The 18,153-nt window shown below is 39.8% G+C and overlaps 1 protein-coding gene across 2 annotated transcripts; it reads right to left on the bottom strand.

The window, feature by feature from the left end:
- Positions 1-91: 91 nt before the first annotated feature.
- Positions 92-17,513, bottom strand: mppe1 (metallophosphoesterase 1). 2 transcript variants are annotated; one of them, XM_088346585.1, is made up of 10 exons: positions 16,913-17,512; positions 15,782-15,890; positions 14,554-14,657; positions 9,457-9,537; positions 9,271-9,379; positions 5,798-5,860; positions 4,723-4,845; positions 4,512-4,652; positions 1,002-1,983; positions 92-965 (listed from the first exon to the last, which is right to left on the bottom strand). In XM_088346585.1, exons 1-9 carry the CDS (start codon positions 17,152-17,154, stop codon positions 1,798-1,800), a joined length of 1,158 nt encoding a protein of 385 aa, XP_088202711.1. In that variant the 5' UTR covers positions 17,155-17,512; the 3' UTR covers positions 92-965; positions 1,002-1,797. The 2 variants fall into 2 exon arrangements, with proteins under 2 accessions (XP_088202711.1, XP_088202712.1); XM_088346586.1 differs by lacking the exons at positions 14,554-14,657; positions 15,782-15,890 and having other exon boundaries at positions 16,913-17,513.
- Between the last annotated feature and the right edge of the window lie 640 nt (positions 17,514-18,153).

Genomic DNA, 18,153 nt, shown 5'->3' on the forward strand with positions numbered 1-18,153 from the left:
TCAGCCTTTTTCTTTTGCTAAATTACACAAACACACAACCACACGCAAACACAGTCAACTTGGACTGCAAACCTCGCTTAAGTCCGGGAAGGAAGTTGAAATGACATTTTTATTTTTCTTTAAATAAAAAGGCACGTTAGAGGAGTTCTTTTTCTTATGATTTGCTTTTTGCATTCTTCACAGCACAGTTTCCACACTTTTATTTTTTTTTTTACTCTCGATATTTGTGTCACTAAACACTCATATTTATACGCACGTTTATAAACGGTAGACCCCAGCGATATGACATTAATCTATTCCATGCTGGGTATTACACATTGAAGTTGCCATATAGTGGGGGATAGAAACCTATGGTAATCATCTAAAGTGTTCCGAATCCCCGGTACCGTAAATTAACACAATGAAATGACAAAATAGTAAGTACTACTTATAAATAATGTAGGTAAATATCATTTCCCTTAGCCACTAGGGTCTTGGACACATCACGTTCTTTGGTGTGTCTTCGGCAGATACAGCCTGGTGGCGCTCATCACTCTACAGGCCAACAAATGTTTTCACCCGGTCTCGAATCGGGGACCTTTTGTGTGTCAGGAGATTGTGGTAAATGGAAACATGTTAAGAAATGATACTTCCCTTTGCTGTGACCTGACTTGAGCTGGTACAATGGAGTAGCGGGTAGATCCAGATGCCAAAGACTTTTGATTGTTTTCAAAAAAGCTGATATATTCGCAAAAAAATTAGCTTTTATCCTTAAAAATGCAAGAATTTTTGTATATTTTAATAGAACTATCTTGTGTTTTAAAGATGCTTAATTAAGTATAAATATGTATGTCTTGTCTTCAAAGCCGGGGCTCGTTGTAGATGCTAAACAGTCCTATTTTATTGTTTTCCTCAGTTTTCTGACACATACAAATAGAATGTCTGTGCAGTAGCCCCAAAAAACAAAGTGGTCACCACTCACCAACCTATTTGAAGCTGAGATTAAAAAAATTGTTACTAACCTATTTGAAGCTGAGATTAAAAAAATTGTTACTAACAGGTGCTACCAGTTTGAGATACATTCCTAAAATAAGTTATGTCATTACCGGGTTGTAATTATCTCAAGTTAAAATTGGCTAAGGTAGGTTAGAAATTAAATTTCCTCGAAAATCAAAAGGACCCAATACTTATTGAGCTATTTTCAGAACGGTATGGTAGATGAACCCTGTGTATGTTATAGAAAACTCATTTTTAATTAAGTTTTCTTTGCATGTACGTCATAAACCTCTACACGTTTTTTTAAAGTCATTTATTACCAGGAATATATCCTATTTGGCAAAACCCTCACAAATATTTGGCACAGAAAATGTGTGACAATAAACACAAAACAAAAGGTGTGCATTTTCAACGTTCACCCTTTACATAATATTGACAAGATAGTAAACTTGAATGAATTTATGGAAAGCCAGGAAAAAGTCCTGAAAACTAGGTTTGTTAGCTTGAGAACTCCTTTTTATACGATGACTTGCTTACAGCAAAGCACCGCCTTGTGGCGAGCTCGCGGAATGTAAAACGAATTCATATCTTTTGGGTTGTCACATGCGACAACCACATATTTTTATATATTCCGTATATTATAAGTTGAAGTCGTTAAAAAAGACTTAAACTTTTTTGTTAAAAAATTGTGGCATTTACATTGTTGCGGAATAGCCCAAAATGAGACAGTTAATTTTTTAAAAAAAACGTTTCAAACATCCAAATCTAAGGCTCGTTCTTTTCCGGGTTTCCGTGTGCGAGGGTTTTTGGGTAATGTAGTCTTCACAACGACTTGTGCTTCCCGAGCAGGCAAATATTCAAGCATTGTAGGAGGCCTTTGACCCACAGGCAGTGCACCAGGACGAGCAGCAGGAGGCAGGCGCCGGTCGAGGTGTACACGCTGATGACGGTGCTCTCCTCTGGTAAGAAGCATTTGGACAGTGCGTAGCTGCCTGGCGACACGGATGCCTTTTTTGGAAGGGGGGGATATAAAGTGCCTCAGTAAATACAAACTACATGCTAACGTGTTAGCACCCGTAACGGTGAAAAGTGTGATGTAGTCTACGCCATTGAAAAAGGAGTGACAGATATGTAAATACTACAAAGTACAACAAAGATAGTACAACCATACTAAAAATTATAATACTACAGCAATACTACAAAAAATACTATAATCGTAAAACTACTGTAATAATACAAACATACTACAGATTTACAACATGAAATCTACTTTCGAAATACAACAAAAGTACTACAGAAGTACTAAAACAATACTACAATGGAAATACAACTTAAAATGACTTCGGAAATACAACAAAAATAGTACAGAAATAAAACTGCAGTAATATTAAAAAATGAACTTCAATAAAGATCTGACTTAAAAAATAATTAAAAATACTAAAAACCCTACAGTAATACTTCAAAACTAAATAACAAATGAAGTGCTTAAAACAGGGACCTTATATACTATTTTGCTCTAATCGTGGTTGTTTCAAAACCAATTTAATGAATCTAATCTATTTAAAAAGAAGTATAACATGTCACATGACTCCAAGTAGTTGCCTACCGCTGGAGTAGAACATGGAATGAGTTCTAGCATGTATAGAAATTATCAAGTAATAGGGGGCCCCAAATATAATTTTGCTTAGGGCCCCATAAAGGCTTTGGCCGGTCCTGCGTATTTTGATCATTTCAAATTGTGTGGGCAATATAACAATTTTTATACTTGATTTGTTTGTTTATCAATCTAGACTTGCCCATTTCGGCTCTTATTCGGATTGTTTCGGTCACTGTTAGTAGATGACAACGTCATAGTAGATTACTTATATTGTATTCTACATAGTATTTCTTGCTGTCTGTTTAACTGTGGTAGTTTGCATGTAAGAACAGGAACTAAGAGATCTAGTCAATTGTCTGTACAAAGCATCATCCCAGTATGGGATGAAAATCAGCACATAAAAAACAAAGAAGTAATGACCAACAATCCCCAAGGTATCACCACAAACATCAACCACCAAGAGCTAGAACCTGTCACCAGGTTTAAATATATTGGAGCTTTCATTTCAGAAGAAGGTTCTAAACCAGAAACCATGGCCAGGATAGCTGAGACCTCAGCCGCAATTTATTATATTTGCAAACGTCATATTGCTTAAACCCATCTGGAGGAATAAGAACATAGCAGTGAAATCGAAGATCAGACTCATTCAAGTGCTGGTTACTTCCATCTTCCTCTGTGCTTGCGAGACATGGACTCTCACAGCAAAACTCGGAAAGAAAATCCAGGCTAGGGAGATCTGATGCTACAGGAAACTAGGCATCAGCCTCTTAGCCCATGTGACCAATGGAACCATCGGAGGGCACATTGGACACTACGAAGAACGGTTGTCAACTGTGCGCAGACCGAAACTTGTATAGTCATATCACACGATCATCAGGCCTGAGCAAGATAATTCTCCAGGGCACAGCCCAAGGGGGCAAGAAAATAGAAGACCGAAAAATAACTGGGTCGACAACATAAAGGAATAGACTGGTGCCAACTTTGCCATGACCCAAGAACAGGCCAGGGACCATCAACAGCAGAGAAGGCTGTCCAGAGTTGCATCCTCATTGGTGCCCCGACAACCCATGCGGATAAGGGATCCGTGAACCGTAAAGTTTGCATATGCAAAGTGGAATTCTGATGCTGGTGGTGAGTGGTCTTTAGCGGTCTCTAGTGGTAGCCTCTGGGAATGCTCATGACCTGGCTTTTCAATCGTATGCAGGACAAGATTTTTCTTCCAAATTACACTAGTATATCGAGGTTCCCATTTTTAGAAGTGCTCGTTTAAAGACATACCACTGTATTACGAACAATGTATGATTCATGATTTGAAAGATAACACATATACAAAATGTAGAAAGAAAAACATATTTTGCCTTTTAAGGTAACTTCAAAATATTCTCTTTGCTGACGCCATCTTCTGGCTTAAATCATAATTGCAGCCTCTTTCAAGTTCATGTATGGTGCGTGTATGTACGCGTCTATCTTAGATGCTTGAATAAACTCTTGTTTTTTCATCTTTTTGAGGGTTTGGGTTGGCATTACAAATGTATTTGAAACAGTCCATTTCTTACTTTCACCATTTTCATTCTGGAATAAAAGAATACCGCTACCACATGCATAAAATCACTCCCCCAGGTCCCCTCCCCTCCTGAGTAATGCGCTTTATGGCCGGAACACCAATGATAAAGTAAGATAAAAGCAGATAGGTGCGGCAAAAAAATAAAACAAATAAAGGCTCTTACAGCTCAGTTGGGCATTGATAACACATACTTAAAAGATCAAATATTTAATTTAAAGCTACATTTTTTTAAATTTCCTGCAAATGACAAAACTTGATATGCTTTTTTTCAATGACAATAGAGCGCATAATATGCTAACATTTGTGGAGAAACATTCAAAAATGTTTGTAGAAACGAAAACTAGTTAAAAAAAGAAGAGAAACGAACCAACCCACCAGAATGAAGCTGGGATTGTTGCGGTTCCTCCAACTAAAGGATGGCACACTGACTTCCGGGTATTTGTCTTCGTGAAGGACTTCGCAGCCGTTGTGGGTGTGGCCACTGAGGATGAGGCGGGGCTTAAACAACTTGAGAAGCTGAGAACGACAACAAAAGAAATGAGTTGCTTTCGAGGCCTTTTCACAACTGGTGGGACAAAGATCTCACCCTCTGGGACGCCTCTTTGGACAACACGTCGTATTTCTCTGTGAAAATGATATCGCGATCGCCAGGTGGCGCTGAATCCGTGCCTGTGCAGCCTGCGTCGCTAACTCTGTATAGTGGGTAGTGCTACAAAGCGACAACAGTATCATTATTAACATGGAACAAAGGGGTCACCAACCGGTATTATGCTGAGGGCTACTTTTCTGGTATTGATTAGCACAAAGGGCTCCCAATTTTCTATGTATTTATAAAGTAAGGAGCTATGTTATTACTATGCTATTTTTGTGTTATTACCAGATTGCAGTGGTGGGCCATGCATTTCACGCGTAAGCCTTCAGTAGTGCTACGACTGAATCTAACTATTTTATAGCTACAAGACATTATTTGCTTCTGCGATACATATAAAAAGCATCAATAAGACCTCATAAAATGGCACTAATATTTATGAATATAGCCACGTTTTATTCACCAAAATTTTTTTATATTTGTGAACAAAATCCATCCTCCTTTTTCTCTCCAAACAAGATTTCAATTGGTCTGTCGTACAAATTATCCAGGCGTTTTATTTCCCGTCAAGTTAATGCTGAAAGTTCAGTCTGTCCTGTCGTATTTCCGACATAAGTTTTTATTCAACTTCTAGGCATCAGCCATATATATATATATATATATATATATATATATATATATATGGATTTTTCCTACCTCTGTAGGACAATTACTTTCTAGAAGATGTTGGGATGGATGTTAGCATATACAATTTCTGCACACTATCTAGAAAGGTACAAAACATAAGATGTTTTAAACGCAGTAAAATTAATTAATTGCTTGGTTCCTTAAAGGCACAGTGTGTGAACGAGACAATACTACAGTTTCAAACACTTTAATTATCATACCGCACACAGACCACACTAAAGTATTTCCATCAGAGCAGCATTTAAGAGTAGCTAGTAAGACAAAGTTAAAAAGCTAGCGAGAGCTTGTTTTTAGATGGAATTTGCACATGTTTATATAACAAGTTTTCGTTTCTCCTTCCCTTAAACCAAAGGAGAATATTGCAGTTTCAGTATAAAAAGCTCACCTGTAACATGATGGGGGCTGTGGGAGAATACGCCTGCGTGCCCTCACAACCGTCTGCAGAGTTCTGTGAAAAGGCCAGACAGCTTTTATTTGATTTATTATTTGCATTCATTGAGAAACATTATTTATAAAATATTAGGAGTATAATGAATATTAAGTTAGAGGAATTATGCAGCAAACTTCACTACCATTTTTTTGTAATTGATTTTGACGAGTGCAACTACTTCTTATTTCCTAAAAGGATACTTTACATTTGCTCAAATGATGGCTAATTATTGCTTACCCTTTTTAAAAAGCTGAACCATGATTGTTTTTTGCCCTAGCCAATTAGCAGTATGTAGCCTTTTCTGATTGGTTCAGACAGGAAATGCAGTCTATAATGTTGGTCGCTAGATAGCGTGCGAGTATGATAAATGAGCAATAGAAAATTGGAATTTGGGAGTCAAACTTTCCCAGAGCAGAACATACTGTCACATCCAGAACAAAGGGTAGACCCAATCGCGTAATGTTTCTCACAAGTTTATTGAGATATAGGGGAAAGGCAGCGCAAGCGATCCGGTGCTCGCTGGACGTGGGAAGCAAGCCGCTCACGGGACCGGAGCGTGTTCCGAATGCGGAAGTGGATCTTCCGGAGCGGGATATCGTAGCGTAATTGGACAGAAAAACAGGTCGTTAGCCGGGTCGGGAGATCCGAACGTGGTCGGGATCAGAAACGAGTTGTAAGCCGGGACAGGAGAGCAAAACGTGGTCGAGGTAAAAAAAAAAAAAAAAAGGTCGTAGCCGGAGACAAACGGAGAAAATCAGGAACGGACAGGTGGAAAACGGATGCAAAAAGCGGGACCGACGGGAGTCAGAGTCAAAGTGCTTGCCTTGTAGATACAGAGGTTCGCTGACGGACTGACAACAGGTGAGTGAAATGACTGAGCTTAAGTAGGACGGGGAACCAATCAGGAAACCAGTAGCAGCTGGCGCCAAACGAGCGGGCACAGGTGAAATTAATCAGTCATCATGACACGTAACCAGTGGCCTTTAAGTTGTAGATGGTTAGCAAATGAGTTCTGTGCACCTGTTTGATAACAGGTAGAAGTCTAACAGTAAGTGTCTGAATTGTAGCTTTTAATTAGAGACAAATTCTTTTGGCTTGGGAACCTTGTCATGACGCTGAAGGTGCTTGTTCCTGAGAACAACTTGAAAACCTAACTGGTTTTGAGTACAATACAGAAATCTATGAACATTTAGGGTATATATTAGGTGTAAAATATAGAATATAGTATAAAAGGCACACTTAAACCATAATTTCTCTTACACTTATTGTGCCAGGATCCCAATCCTCGTGGACTTGAATTTGAGACTGGACACTTAGCCCTGCCCGAAGAGGGCGTAGATCTCCATGTAATAAAACTCATGGTCAGAAAAGCCGCAGGGCTTTTTTTTTGGTCTTGCTTCCGATTGCTCTATTTTTGGTCCACCTTTGCCTGGCCCCCACCTTTCTTTTACTTTGTGTGTCCAGGTCTCATGTTTGTCCCGCGCTATATTTTCTAAATAAATCTTCATTCCAACGTAACTAAGAAGCGTCTTCATTGCTTCGTCAACAATGTTCGATCTAAGTTCTTGCCATCACTCGAGAAAATACACATCAGTAGTTGTCCCGGTAGTGTTTTAAGCATGTAACGGCCACTTGCTTCTACAGCTGAGCTCTCAATAAGATGAGTGCCCACTCCCATCATTAAAGCATCTTCTACTTTTTCCCTACAGTTTCCTTCTCTAGGCACCCATGTTAGTCACTAGGCTGCAGGCTTTGGCTCGCAGCAAGCCGCTGTTATCGTTAGCTGCTCCAACTTTGGCCTTGAGTGTCACTTGGCTTTACAAGCTGATTTCTGTGATTCAGGGTTCAGACACTCGGTAGATTCTGGTTTACTCTTGCAATCTTTTACTGGCCCCGTTTTTAGCTTCTCCTGCTTTCTGCTAAAGTTAATTACTTACAACAGCTCTGACAAACTTTTGCCTCTTTTCAGCCACTCTGGGTGTATCCAGCTAGCTCTGTCAGCCCTGGGGCTATAACTACCAATTAAATTAATAATCAAAGAGTTGGTCAATTATTTACTTATATCTTTTAAAAACAGTTGTTAATTTCCTCCTCTATTTAAATGTTAAAGTTTGGGCAATTAAAAAAATAGTGCACAAAACAACAGAATATTCTATGATATAAAACAATAAAAAAAATCCAAGTGTTTGTCAAATAACCTGACGATTAACAAAAATACATACAAATGTAAGTTATAACCATGCAAATATGTAAGATACTGTTTTCCTACCGCCTTATCTAAATATGATATTACATTTGGATTTATCATACATAACAAAAACAAAGAAAGACCAACCAATTTAAATGGATACATGTACGTAACAAAGATTTTCTCTGCAAAAAAACAGCAAAAAATGTAAACCCGCTTTAAAAAAATAATAATAATAATAATCTTTGAATATGATAATACCGATGTGCAAATGACATATAATATGCTTAAGAATCTGCCCCTTGTGTTGAGTTAAACATGTCATTATTATTTTTATTTTATTAATTTATTTTCAGATTTTTGTCTATGTATTTCTGCAGCACTTTCTGTTCCCTTGAAAATTGTTAACTTTATAGTGTTTGACTGATTTTATTTGGAATGATGTGATGTTCTTTAGAGATACTTTTACAAACGGTCTTAGGGCGTCCTCTGCCAGACAAAAGTGGTACTAAAACCTCATAACTTAACAATATGCAATGCACTTATTTTTGCAGTTTAGTGTGCTTAGTGAGTCATGAATCACGCAACATAACGAATCAATAAGGTAATAAGCTGCCAACGCTTTACAATTTTTTCAATTCGTTGTTGCAGCCCTAGCCAGCTTCATTCTAAACTATGACCTCCAGCGGTGAATTATTACACACTATCTCTTTAACCCGGTAGAATCCACGGGTCATAAGTCTCCAAAGAAGAAAAGGGTTGTTGAGTCCTCCAGGCCAGAGTTTAAATATCCTAAAACTGGGATTTTCCGATATAATTCATATTCCACTAACAAAGTAATAATCAAAATGTTGTTTTGGTTTACTGGTAGCGCATATGTACAAATTTTGTTTCTTATATTTCTCTCTAAAAACAAAAAACAAAAACGAGCATTTTAATATTTTGAAACAGGGGGCAAGACAGTTTTTGAACTGGAATTCATGGTTTCATCATTTATGTTGGCAGCTTTAGATTCAATCCTATATAATATAGATGATATTACAAATATTCAATTTTTAAGATACGATATTCAAATATGTATCTAGCAAAAGGAGAAATATTTAAAATTAAGGTGGCCAGTAAACAATCATGATTAAAGGTTCATTTGAGTAGAAGAAAATGCATAATTTCGTTTTTCTGATGTTTCCCACAATTCCTAACTTTGTTTACATGTGTTGTTGTTTTTTGTGCGCTCACTTGCCTGCAAAGAGCAGTTGAGGTCCCTGGAGAGTCTAAGGAGCTCCTTCTCCACTGATTGGCAGATGGGGCAGCCATCACCTTGGAGCGCCATGCTGTTCACTAGTAGGAAACTGAGCACACACATTAGACACCATTTCTTTAGCACATCCCGATATTTAAGATTACTAAAATAAAATAGACCACTCACTTGACTCCGTTTTTGGTGAAGATTCTGGTGGAGGAGGCGTTGAAAACCTTCTCAAAGCGCTTTAGCTTGAACCAGTCCATCCTGCAGGGAGAGACATAGAGCTACGTTTAGAATAGAATAAAAAAAATTTCTCTTCATTGTCGTTGATAACTACATGTAGTACGCAATTTACAACTCGGTTAGACGTGCCACTCCAGGATATTCATGTCATAAAATACTTCACAGAAAAATTAGATGAAAAAAAGAATATTAGGATAGTAGCGATCCCAAGAGCTACAAAAAAATCTGCATGTTCGAGAGCTTTCCTTATTTGTGCCCCAGTGCTGTGGAATGCTCTGCCCTCTGAGATTGAAACTGAAACTTCAGTGAAACTGTTTAAATCTAGGCTCAAAACACACTTATCTCTATAGCTAATGAATGACCAATATTTAATGTTGACAATATATGTGTATTATTTGTTATTACAACATCCATTGCAGCCTGGTCATCCTGGAAGGGGGATTACCTCATGTGTGGCCCCTTCGTAAGGTTTCTTTATTTCCTCATGCTGAGGTTATGAACTTTTCTTTGCCCTCATGTGGGTTTTAGATCAGGGGATAGGGCAATTGTAGTCAGTACAGCCATTTGAGACTTCTTGTGATTAAGTGCTATACAAATAGATGATTTGGGTGTAACATATCCATGTTCATTGTCTGGCCTAAATAGTATGTGCTTCAGAAAACAGTGACATCATATTAGCAGTAAATTGATGCAAACAAGAATAAAGAAATAATATAAGAATATAAATTTTTACAAAGGTTTGTTATGCCTTTAATTTTTAAAAAGGGCCATGTGTCAAGTTTTATTTGTACAGCCCTTAATCTTAGAAGGCTACTCAGACTATTACAGATTACAGACTTTGATTACACCCTCCCCTGATCTAAAACCTACATGAGGGCAAGGAAACACTCAAAAACCTCTGCATGAGGAAAATGAAGAAACCTTGAGAACGGGACCACAAATCAGGTAATCCCCCTTCCAGGAGGACCAGGCTGCAATGGTTGTTGCATTAACAAACAATACAAAAACAGTAAATATAAAATAATTAAAGTATGATATAAAATAAGAAAATAAAAAGGATAACCAGGTTGCAATGGATGTAACATTATCAAACAATACACAGACAGGTTATTCTTAAGCTATAGAATATAAGTGTGTTTAAAGCCTAGATTTAAACAACCGCAATAGTCATGTACCCGTAGTTATTTCAAAACTGAAAGTAAATATTCTATATATATATAACATACATTTCAAGGTAAAAAATAATAACAATATAGAACTCTGTAGTAAACCTATTTGACAACGATATAAGCTATGGCACTCTAGGATAAACGCGTAGTAAAATTGATAAATATAATAATAATTACAAATACTGATACTACACTGCTATCCATGACAGTAAAAACAATTCAAATTCTAAAAATCAAGTGTCCTAATGGTCCTTATTAACCAAATACCTTCGTGGTCTTAAATCAAGCTTTTGCTGTTGTAGTATGCTTTCTAGGAATAATTGTAGAAATATTGGGAATATGGCAAGTTTCTAGACCTAAGAGCATTATTTTCAAGTCTGTTTATGTAATAGTATATGTCTATGCATTTTATTTAAATTAATACTGTTTTTATGAAATTGAGTATTAGGGGTTGTTATATAATACCCAGTGAGGTTTTAAGGTTTCTTCCACAAACTTGTCAGGAAATGCCTGATAGAGCAGCTGGATTTTATTTGGTATTACTTAGCAGAATCATGCCTGATATTTCTTGAACATGTTTTAAAATCTGAAATTTGCTTGCTAACAATTATGCAAAAACATTATCACAGCTGTACTCGTCCAAGACACACCACAGGAAATGATGCTCCTAAGACCCTAGCGGTTAATAGAGCCACTCAACCACCTCATCCCCTTAATAAAACGAGTTTCATGTTTTATGTTTTTTTTAAATGTTAAAACCTTGAATTTTTTGGTCGATTAATTTTTGTGAACTATGTTAGTCCTATTTTAAACTGACAATCAAACACTTTGGCACTTCCTCTTGAGCAGTTTTGTTGTTCTCGGGTTATCTATTCTCTTTTTAAGGCAAGCAGCTCGTAGCTGACTTGTTCAACCTGTTCACAACCACATTTGATTTTCTTCCTTTGACTTTCCTTCCTGTGTATGACAGGAAGAAACATAACTCTGGATAACTATTCAAAGAAATGGCATTCGTTTGAAAAAAAAGCTAGGCAAGATTCACCTTGGTGACACACGTTAAGCAAGGTTAAAGGGACAGTGTTTAATAACTCATCACTTGAGATATTTGTAGCTTAGAATTGAGGTTGAAGCGCAGGGATTCGAAGGAGACGAGCTACGGAAGCCTAAAGAAAACCGCTTTGTAGAATTCAGAAGCCTGCTTCCATATTCTTTGCATGACCAGGAATACATTTTAACCAGTGACAGGACATAAAAACTGTTGTTGATTCCTATGAGTAACAACAAAAGACCGAGCCAGCTCAGTACACCCGGAGCGGCTGAAACGAGTGAATTGCTAAAGTTGGTCAGGACTGTTGTCTTGGCGGCTGGCGGGAGAAGCTACTAATAAGACCACTAAAATATTGCAAGAGCAAAGCAGAATTCTCAAACGTCAGGACCCTGAATCACAGAACTCGAGTGACACAAAGGACGAAGCAAGTTTTATCTTAAAGGATCAGCTAACAACAATCGCGGTGAGTCATCCCCTACAGCCAAGTGGCAAATATGGGTGGCTAGAGAATGAAACTGTGGGTAAAAAAGTCAAGAATGACAAGCGCCATATGCCTGAATCACAGAACTCAGATGTAGAAGGGGTGTGACATGAAGGAATAGGGAAGATGTATTTACGAGGATCAGTTAATTATAACAATAGCGGCGAGTCATAACTTACAGCCAAGTGGTAATTATTAGATAGATAGATAGATAGATAGATAGATACTTTATTCATCCCCGAAGGGAAATTCACTTTAGTGGCTAGAGAAGGAAACTGGGGGGAAAAAGTCAAAAATGACAAGCGCTGTATGCTGGATCACAGAACTCAGATGTAGAAGGCGTGCGATACAAAGGACAAAGGAAGCTTTATGACAAGGCTCAGTTAATTATAACTATAGAGCTAAGTTGCAAATATGGGTGGCTAGAGAAGGAAACTGTGGGGAGAAAAAGTAAAAAATAACCAGCTCCATATGCCTGAATCACAGAACTCAGGTGTCGAAGGCCTGTGACACGAAGGACAAAGAATTCTTTATTTACGAGGCTCAGTTAGTTATAACAATAGCGGCGAGTCATAACCTACAGCCAAGTTGCAAATATGGGTGACTAGAGAGGGAAACTGTGGGGATCAAAAGTCAGAAATGACGAGTTCCATATGCCTGAGTCACAGAATTCAGATGTGGAAGGCGAGTGACACGAAGGAAGCTTTATTTACAAGGATCAGTTAATTTTAACAATAGCGGCAAGTTATAACCAACAGGCAAGTGGCAAATATGGATGGCTATAGAAGGAAACTGTAAGTGGGGAAAAAAGTCAAAAATGACAAGCACCATATGTCTCAATCACAGAACTCAGCTGTGCAATACGAAAGACTACTGGACAAAGCAATCTTTTTTTACACGGAGCAGATAATAATAATAATAACGGCTAGTGGCAAGCCATAGCCTGCAGCCAAGTGGCTAACATAAAGGGCTAGAAAATGAAACAGTGGAAAAAGGGCAAGAGGCCTGAATCTTTGGACTCTGCAACCATCACATGCAGGTGGTTAAGTGCTAAAAGCACAACAAGACGGGCCACATTCACAAAATGGTCAGAGTATTACGAAACCCACCAAATATGTTGGCTTCTTCAAATGGTATTACTGTGTAATATTATTACAAATAACCAAACCTACGAGTCTTTAAAAAAGGTCTTTTGAGATACAGTAGTACATGTGTTTGCGCTTATTATTTGAATCAGTAGGGTTTTGTTTAACTCAGGGGTGTCAAACTCATTTTAATTCGGGGGCCGGACTGGTAAATTAGAGAGAAAGAGAGAAGGGGAAAGAGAGAGTGAGAAAGAGAGGGCAAAGCGAGAGGGGGAAAGCGAAGAGAGAGAGAGGGGAAAGCGAGAGGGAGTGGGCGAGAGAGAGCGAAAAGTGAGAGAGAGAGAAAAAGGTGAGCGAAATCGAGAGAAAGAGAGAGAGAGAGTGAAAAGCAAGAGAGTGAGAGCGAGAGAGAAAAGTGAGAGCCAGAGAGAAGGCAAGAGAGAGAGAGGGCAAGAAAGAGCGACATAGAGCAAGAGAGATAGATGAGAACAGCAAAAGAGAGAGAAAGATGCAGAGAAATAGCAAGAGGGAGAGCGAGAGAGAGAGAGAGAGAGAGAGAGAAATACAAGTAAAGCGTTTGTGAGAGGCACCTGGCTTTGGCAACATCAAGTGCACATATTTCAACATGCAGCTCGTTTTTCTCTTGCGCTTCCCTCAGCGTTGTCTTGCGGGCCGGATTCAATCCCTTTGCAGGCCTGATCCGGGGCGCCTTTTTGACACCCCTGGTTCAACTGATGAAGTTTTCTAACACCGCTAGGCGTTGCTTTCCAATACACACTGGGGCTTTAAGCTAAGATATCAGTTCCTACAACATTGCCCTCATCTCATCTCATCTCATCTCATCAGCCGTACCGCTTATCCTCATTAGGGTCGCGGGGGGGCTGGAGCCCATCCCAGCCATCTCCGGGCAGTGGGCAGGGGACACCCTGAACTGGTTGCCAGCCAATCGCAGGGCACACAGGGACAGACAACTCATTCGCTCATTCACACCTAGGGACAATTTGGACCGGCCAATTCACCTGAAATGCATGTTTTTGGAACGTGGGAGGAAACCGGAGTGCCCGGAGGAAACCCACGCAAGCACGGGGAGAACATACAAACTCCGCACAGGAAGTCTGGAGCTGGATTTGAACCCACGGCAGGTTCCCATGACATGAACTGTGCCGCACAAGCGCTAACCACTGCGCCGCCGTGCTGCCCACAACATTGCCCTGTCAATCAATATTCCATTGAGTTTACAAACAGTGTCCTCACTCATAATGGAAGCCAATGTCGTGATTCCCGACCAGGACCACCATCTCCGTGTCCCCAGAGTGCCGGAAAATCCTGTGGAAACGCCGTACGTCGTTTTCCCAATTCTGAAGAAAAATCACAATAGAAGCTTTCTGTCAAAAGCGAGAAAAATCGATAAACAATAAAATAATGACATCAATCACTGTATATCTTGAATGAGGAGCGAATGTTGAAGAGGACCTACAGAGCAAAAGTCAATGGAAGGAGATAGTGTCTTTGGGCAAGACACTGAATCCCTAATGCCCCCAATAAGCAGGTCGGCGCCTTGCATGACTGCATGGCCGCTATTGTTGTGTGAGTGTGTGTGTGAATGGGTAAGTGTAAAGCGCTTTGGTAGGTCTTCATTGACTTGAAAAGCGCTATATAAATGCAGACCATTTACCATATCAAGAGGAAGGCCGCGATTGCGTGGATGGATGGTGTTATGAGTGTACTGCAGGAAAGAGGTCTAAATCTAGTGGAAGCTTGAACTCTTGTTGGTGATAGGAACGAGTGGAGAGGTGTTGTGAAAGGATAGTGGGATGTATGGGCGCGTTCTAAGGGATGGGCAGGGCACCTGTATGATGCGGCAGGGGTAAACCAGCGAAAGCTGTCAGGCCCTGCTGTTGAACAAAAGCGTGCGTCGTGTCACCATGACCTGAGTGACATGGCCGCTTTCTCGTGTTTCATCTGGAGGGACGAAAGCATGACCAACTTGGGTGCTGAGGTGCCTAACTTGTTATGTGTTTGGGAATGGTCGAAAAAGTTTTGTGTGTGTTTTTTGCTACTTTTTCCCTTTTTTCTTTTCTTTGTTTTTGTGTATGTGTTTGTCTTGCTGTCGGTCACCCCTCTTGAGGGATATGACCAAGGTAGATAGATAGATGTATAGAGTACTCCGAAATTTCAAGAGAATATGCACGTAACATAAAACTGTTTCCGGCAAACCATAATGTGATGCCGGGGTAAAGAGGGAGCATAGCGACTGTTTAGCCAAACAGAATGCAGAACACGATGTATGACGCAAATCAGTGAAGTAGCGAAGGTTCACTGTAGTCATTTATTCAAAGACATATTCTGGAAGTTTAGTCTAGGTTCATTCCAGGTAACTCTGGATTTTCAGATCTCCATAAATGTCCATCAATGACAATGGTTATTTTTGGACCAAGCCCCTTGTACATCACATTGCGCAGTTAATTAAACAAGAGCTTACCTCCTTGGAGCTCCACTTGCCTTCATCGAAGACGTCCCCCAGGATGAAGACCACCTCAGGCCTGAGGAGCCACAGAGCTGTCTGGAACGCTCGCTCCATCTGCCATTCTCTGCGCATGCGCACACAGCCCCCCCACTTTGTTATTATGACACCGATCAATCCGACGAAGGACACACAACTAGGTGGTGTCTCGAATAGTGATGGAGATTCTGTCTCTTTTTAGAGAATAAGCTCCGCATACTGAAAAGAGCCGGCTCTTTCGGTTCTAAAACCGTTCATCAGATTTTTTTTGATTTTTTTAATGACATATTATCAATATTGATAAAACATTATGGACCACATTAATTATTTTGAGGATGAATTCTGCTCCTATATTATAATAGCCTTAATTGTTTAAAATCCAGTGACCCTTTTACCTAATTTAAACTTTGTGATTGTTTATACTCAGCAGAATACACAGAGAGAAAATGTGAGAAAGAAAGAGATGAAAAGAGAGGAAGAGAGAGTGAGAAAGTGAGAAAGTGAGAAAGTGAAAAAGACAAAAATGAAGTCCAAACGAGAGGGAAAGAAAATTAAAAAAATAAAGCGGTTAAAAAATTAGAAAGAAAGACGGAAACATATAAAGGGAAAGGAAAGAGAAGGAGAAGAGAAAGGGTGGGAGAAGAATAAAGAAACAAAGAGAGTGAGAGAAAGAAAAACAGAGAGGGATAAAAAGGGACTAAGAAAGGAAGAAAAATGAAAAGTGAGAAAGTGAGAGTGATGTGAGGAAAGACAGAAAGAGAGGAACAGTGAGAAAGAGAGGGACAGAGAGAGAAAGAGATTGAGAAAAAAAGGGAAATATATAAAGAGAGAGGGAGAGAGTGGAATAAAGTAACACAGAGAGACAATGAGAGTGAGAGAGAAAGAAATACAGAGAGATATAAAAAGAGAGGGGTAAGAGTGGGGTAAGTGGAACGTGGGAGCTAAACGAAGAAAAACAGAAATAAAGGAACAGAGAGAGAGAAAGAGAGCGAAGGAGAGAAAGAGACATTGTGCGTTTCGAAAGGAGCCGGCTCTTGCCGTTCAATTCAAAGAGCCAGCTGATAGAGGCGTTTCGTTAGCGACCGACCTCATCACTCGTCCCCGACCTACCTCCTGAGCTTGTCGAACCAGTGTCCGAAGACTTCCCCCAGGAGATGCGTGTCGGACAGAACCAGAGCGCGAACCGGACTCGAACCCGGCGAGCGACCGTCGCCGCGCGCATGCTCCAGACGGGGCCAGGCGCACTTGAGGATGGCGGGGAAGTAGATGAGATACTCGCAGAAGAAGAAGGCCCCCCCGACGACGAGCATCACCGCGGCGGGCAGCAGCCACCTGACGCCGAAACGGGCCATGGTGCTCCTCTTATGGCGTGATGGAGCGACCCATGAGGCATCTTCTCCTCCTCCGCTGCCTTCTTATTTCTTCTCGTCTTCCCCTTGCTCCCTTTTTGTTACAACCACGACGACATGATGCCACTCGAGATGGAAAAGATGTCGGCCGACGTAAAGTTGCGGGATAAACAAAAGCGCGACGCGAAGACAAGCGCGGCCGCTCGAGCTCCGCTTTGATCGTAAAGCCGCACTTGCGACGCACTTCCGCTTGGCTTAAAAATAAGAGTCGTAAGAGACACGACCAAATATTTTCCTTCTTTCCGTCTTCCTTTTTTTGTATGTTTTTTTTCGTTCTCCCTTGTTTTCTCTCTGCATATTTGTCTTCCTTGTATCTTCCTTCCTTAAGTCTTTCTTTCTCATCTCTTTCTCTCTCTTCCTCTTTCTATTATGTCACTCTTAAGCTCACTTGACTTCTCTCTTTTCCTCTTCTCTTTTTCTCTGCATTCCCTTATTGTTCTCCTTCCTTTTCTACTTCCTCTTTTCTATCACCATTGATCTCTTTCCTTCTCTCTCCATCCTCTTTTTTTCTCTATCATTCCGCCTTTCCTCATTTTCCTTCTCCTCCCTCCTAATTCTCTCTCTTTTCTCCCACTCTTGATCTACGTATCTCTCTCTCTCTTTTTGTCTCACCCCTTTTCCTCCCAACTCTTTTATTTTCTCTCACTTTGATGATCTATTTCTCTCAATTCATTTCTCTCCCTCCCATTCTTTCTCTCTCTCTCTCTCTTTCCCTCTCTTTGATTTGTCTCCATCTCTTATTTCTCTTTCTTTGTGGGGGTTGAGGTCCCCATTAACTGTGATAAACAAGGGATTTCAGTAAAAACACTGCTTAATGACCTCAAATCCACCATCACACCCACAACTGCACAACACTTATTTAGGATTTTTAATCTTAAGAATGTACTCTCCATAATAATTCAACCATGTTAAAAACTTGTCCATAAACTATCACCAGAATTC

The sequence above is a fragment of the Urocampus carinirostris genome, chromosome 1 (assembly GCF_059441175.1).
Source record: "Urocampus carinirostris isolate Australia breed hairy pipefish chromosome 1, RoL_Ucar_1.0, whole genome shotgun sequence".
Classification (NCBI taxonomy): domain Eukaryota; kingdom Metazoa; phylum Chordata; class Actinopteri; order Syngnathiformes; family Syngnathidae; genus Urocampus; species Urocampus carinirostris.

Excerpts from the sequence above, each read along its gene's own strand:
- mppe1 (XM_088346585.1), bottom strand. The coding sequence starts at position 17,154 with ATGGCCCGTTTCGGCGTCAGGTGGCTGCTGCCCGCCGCGGTGATGCTC. Across the intron at positions 15,891-16,912 it reads TGGTTCGACAAGCTCAGGAG|AGAATGGCAGATGGAGCGAG; the intron begins GTAGGTCGGGGA and ends GCGCATGCGCAG. Across the intron at positions 14,658-15,781 it reads GCAAGTGGAGCTCCAAGGAG|AATTGGGAAAACGACGTACG; the intron begins GTAAGCTCTTGT and ends ATTTTTCTTCAG.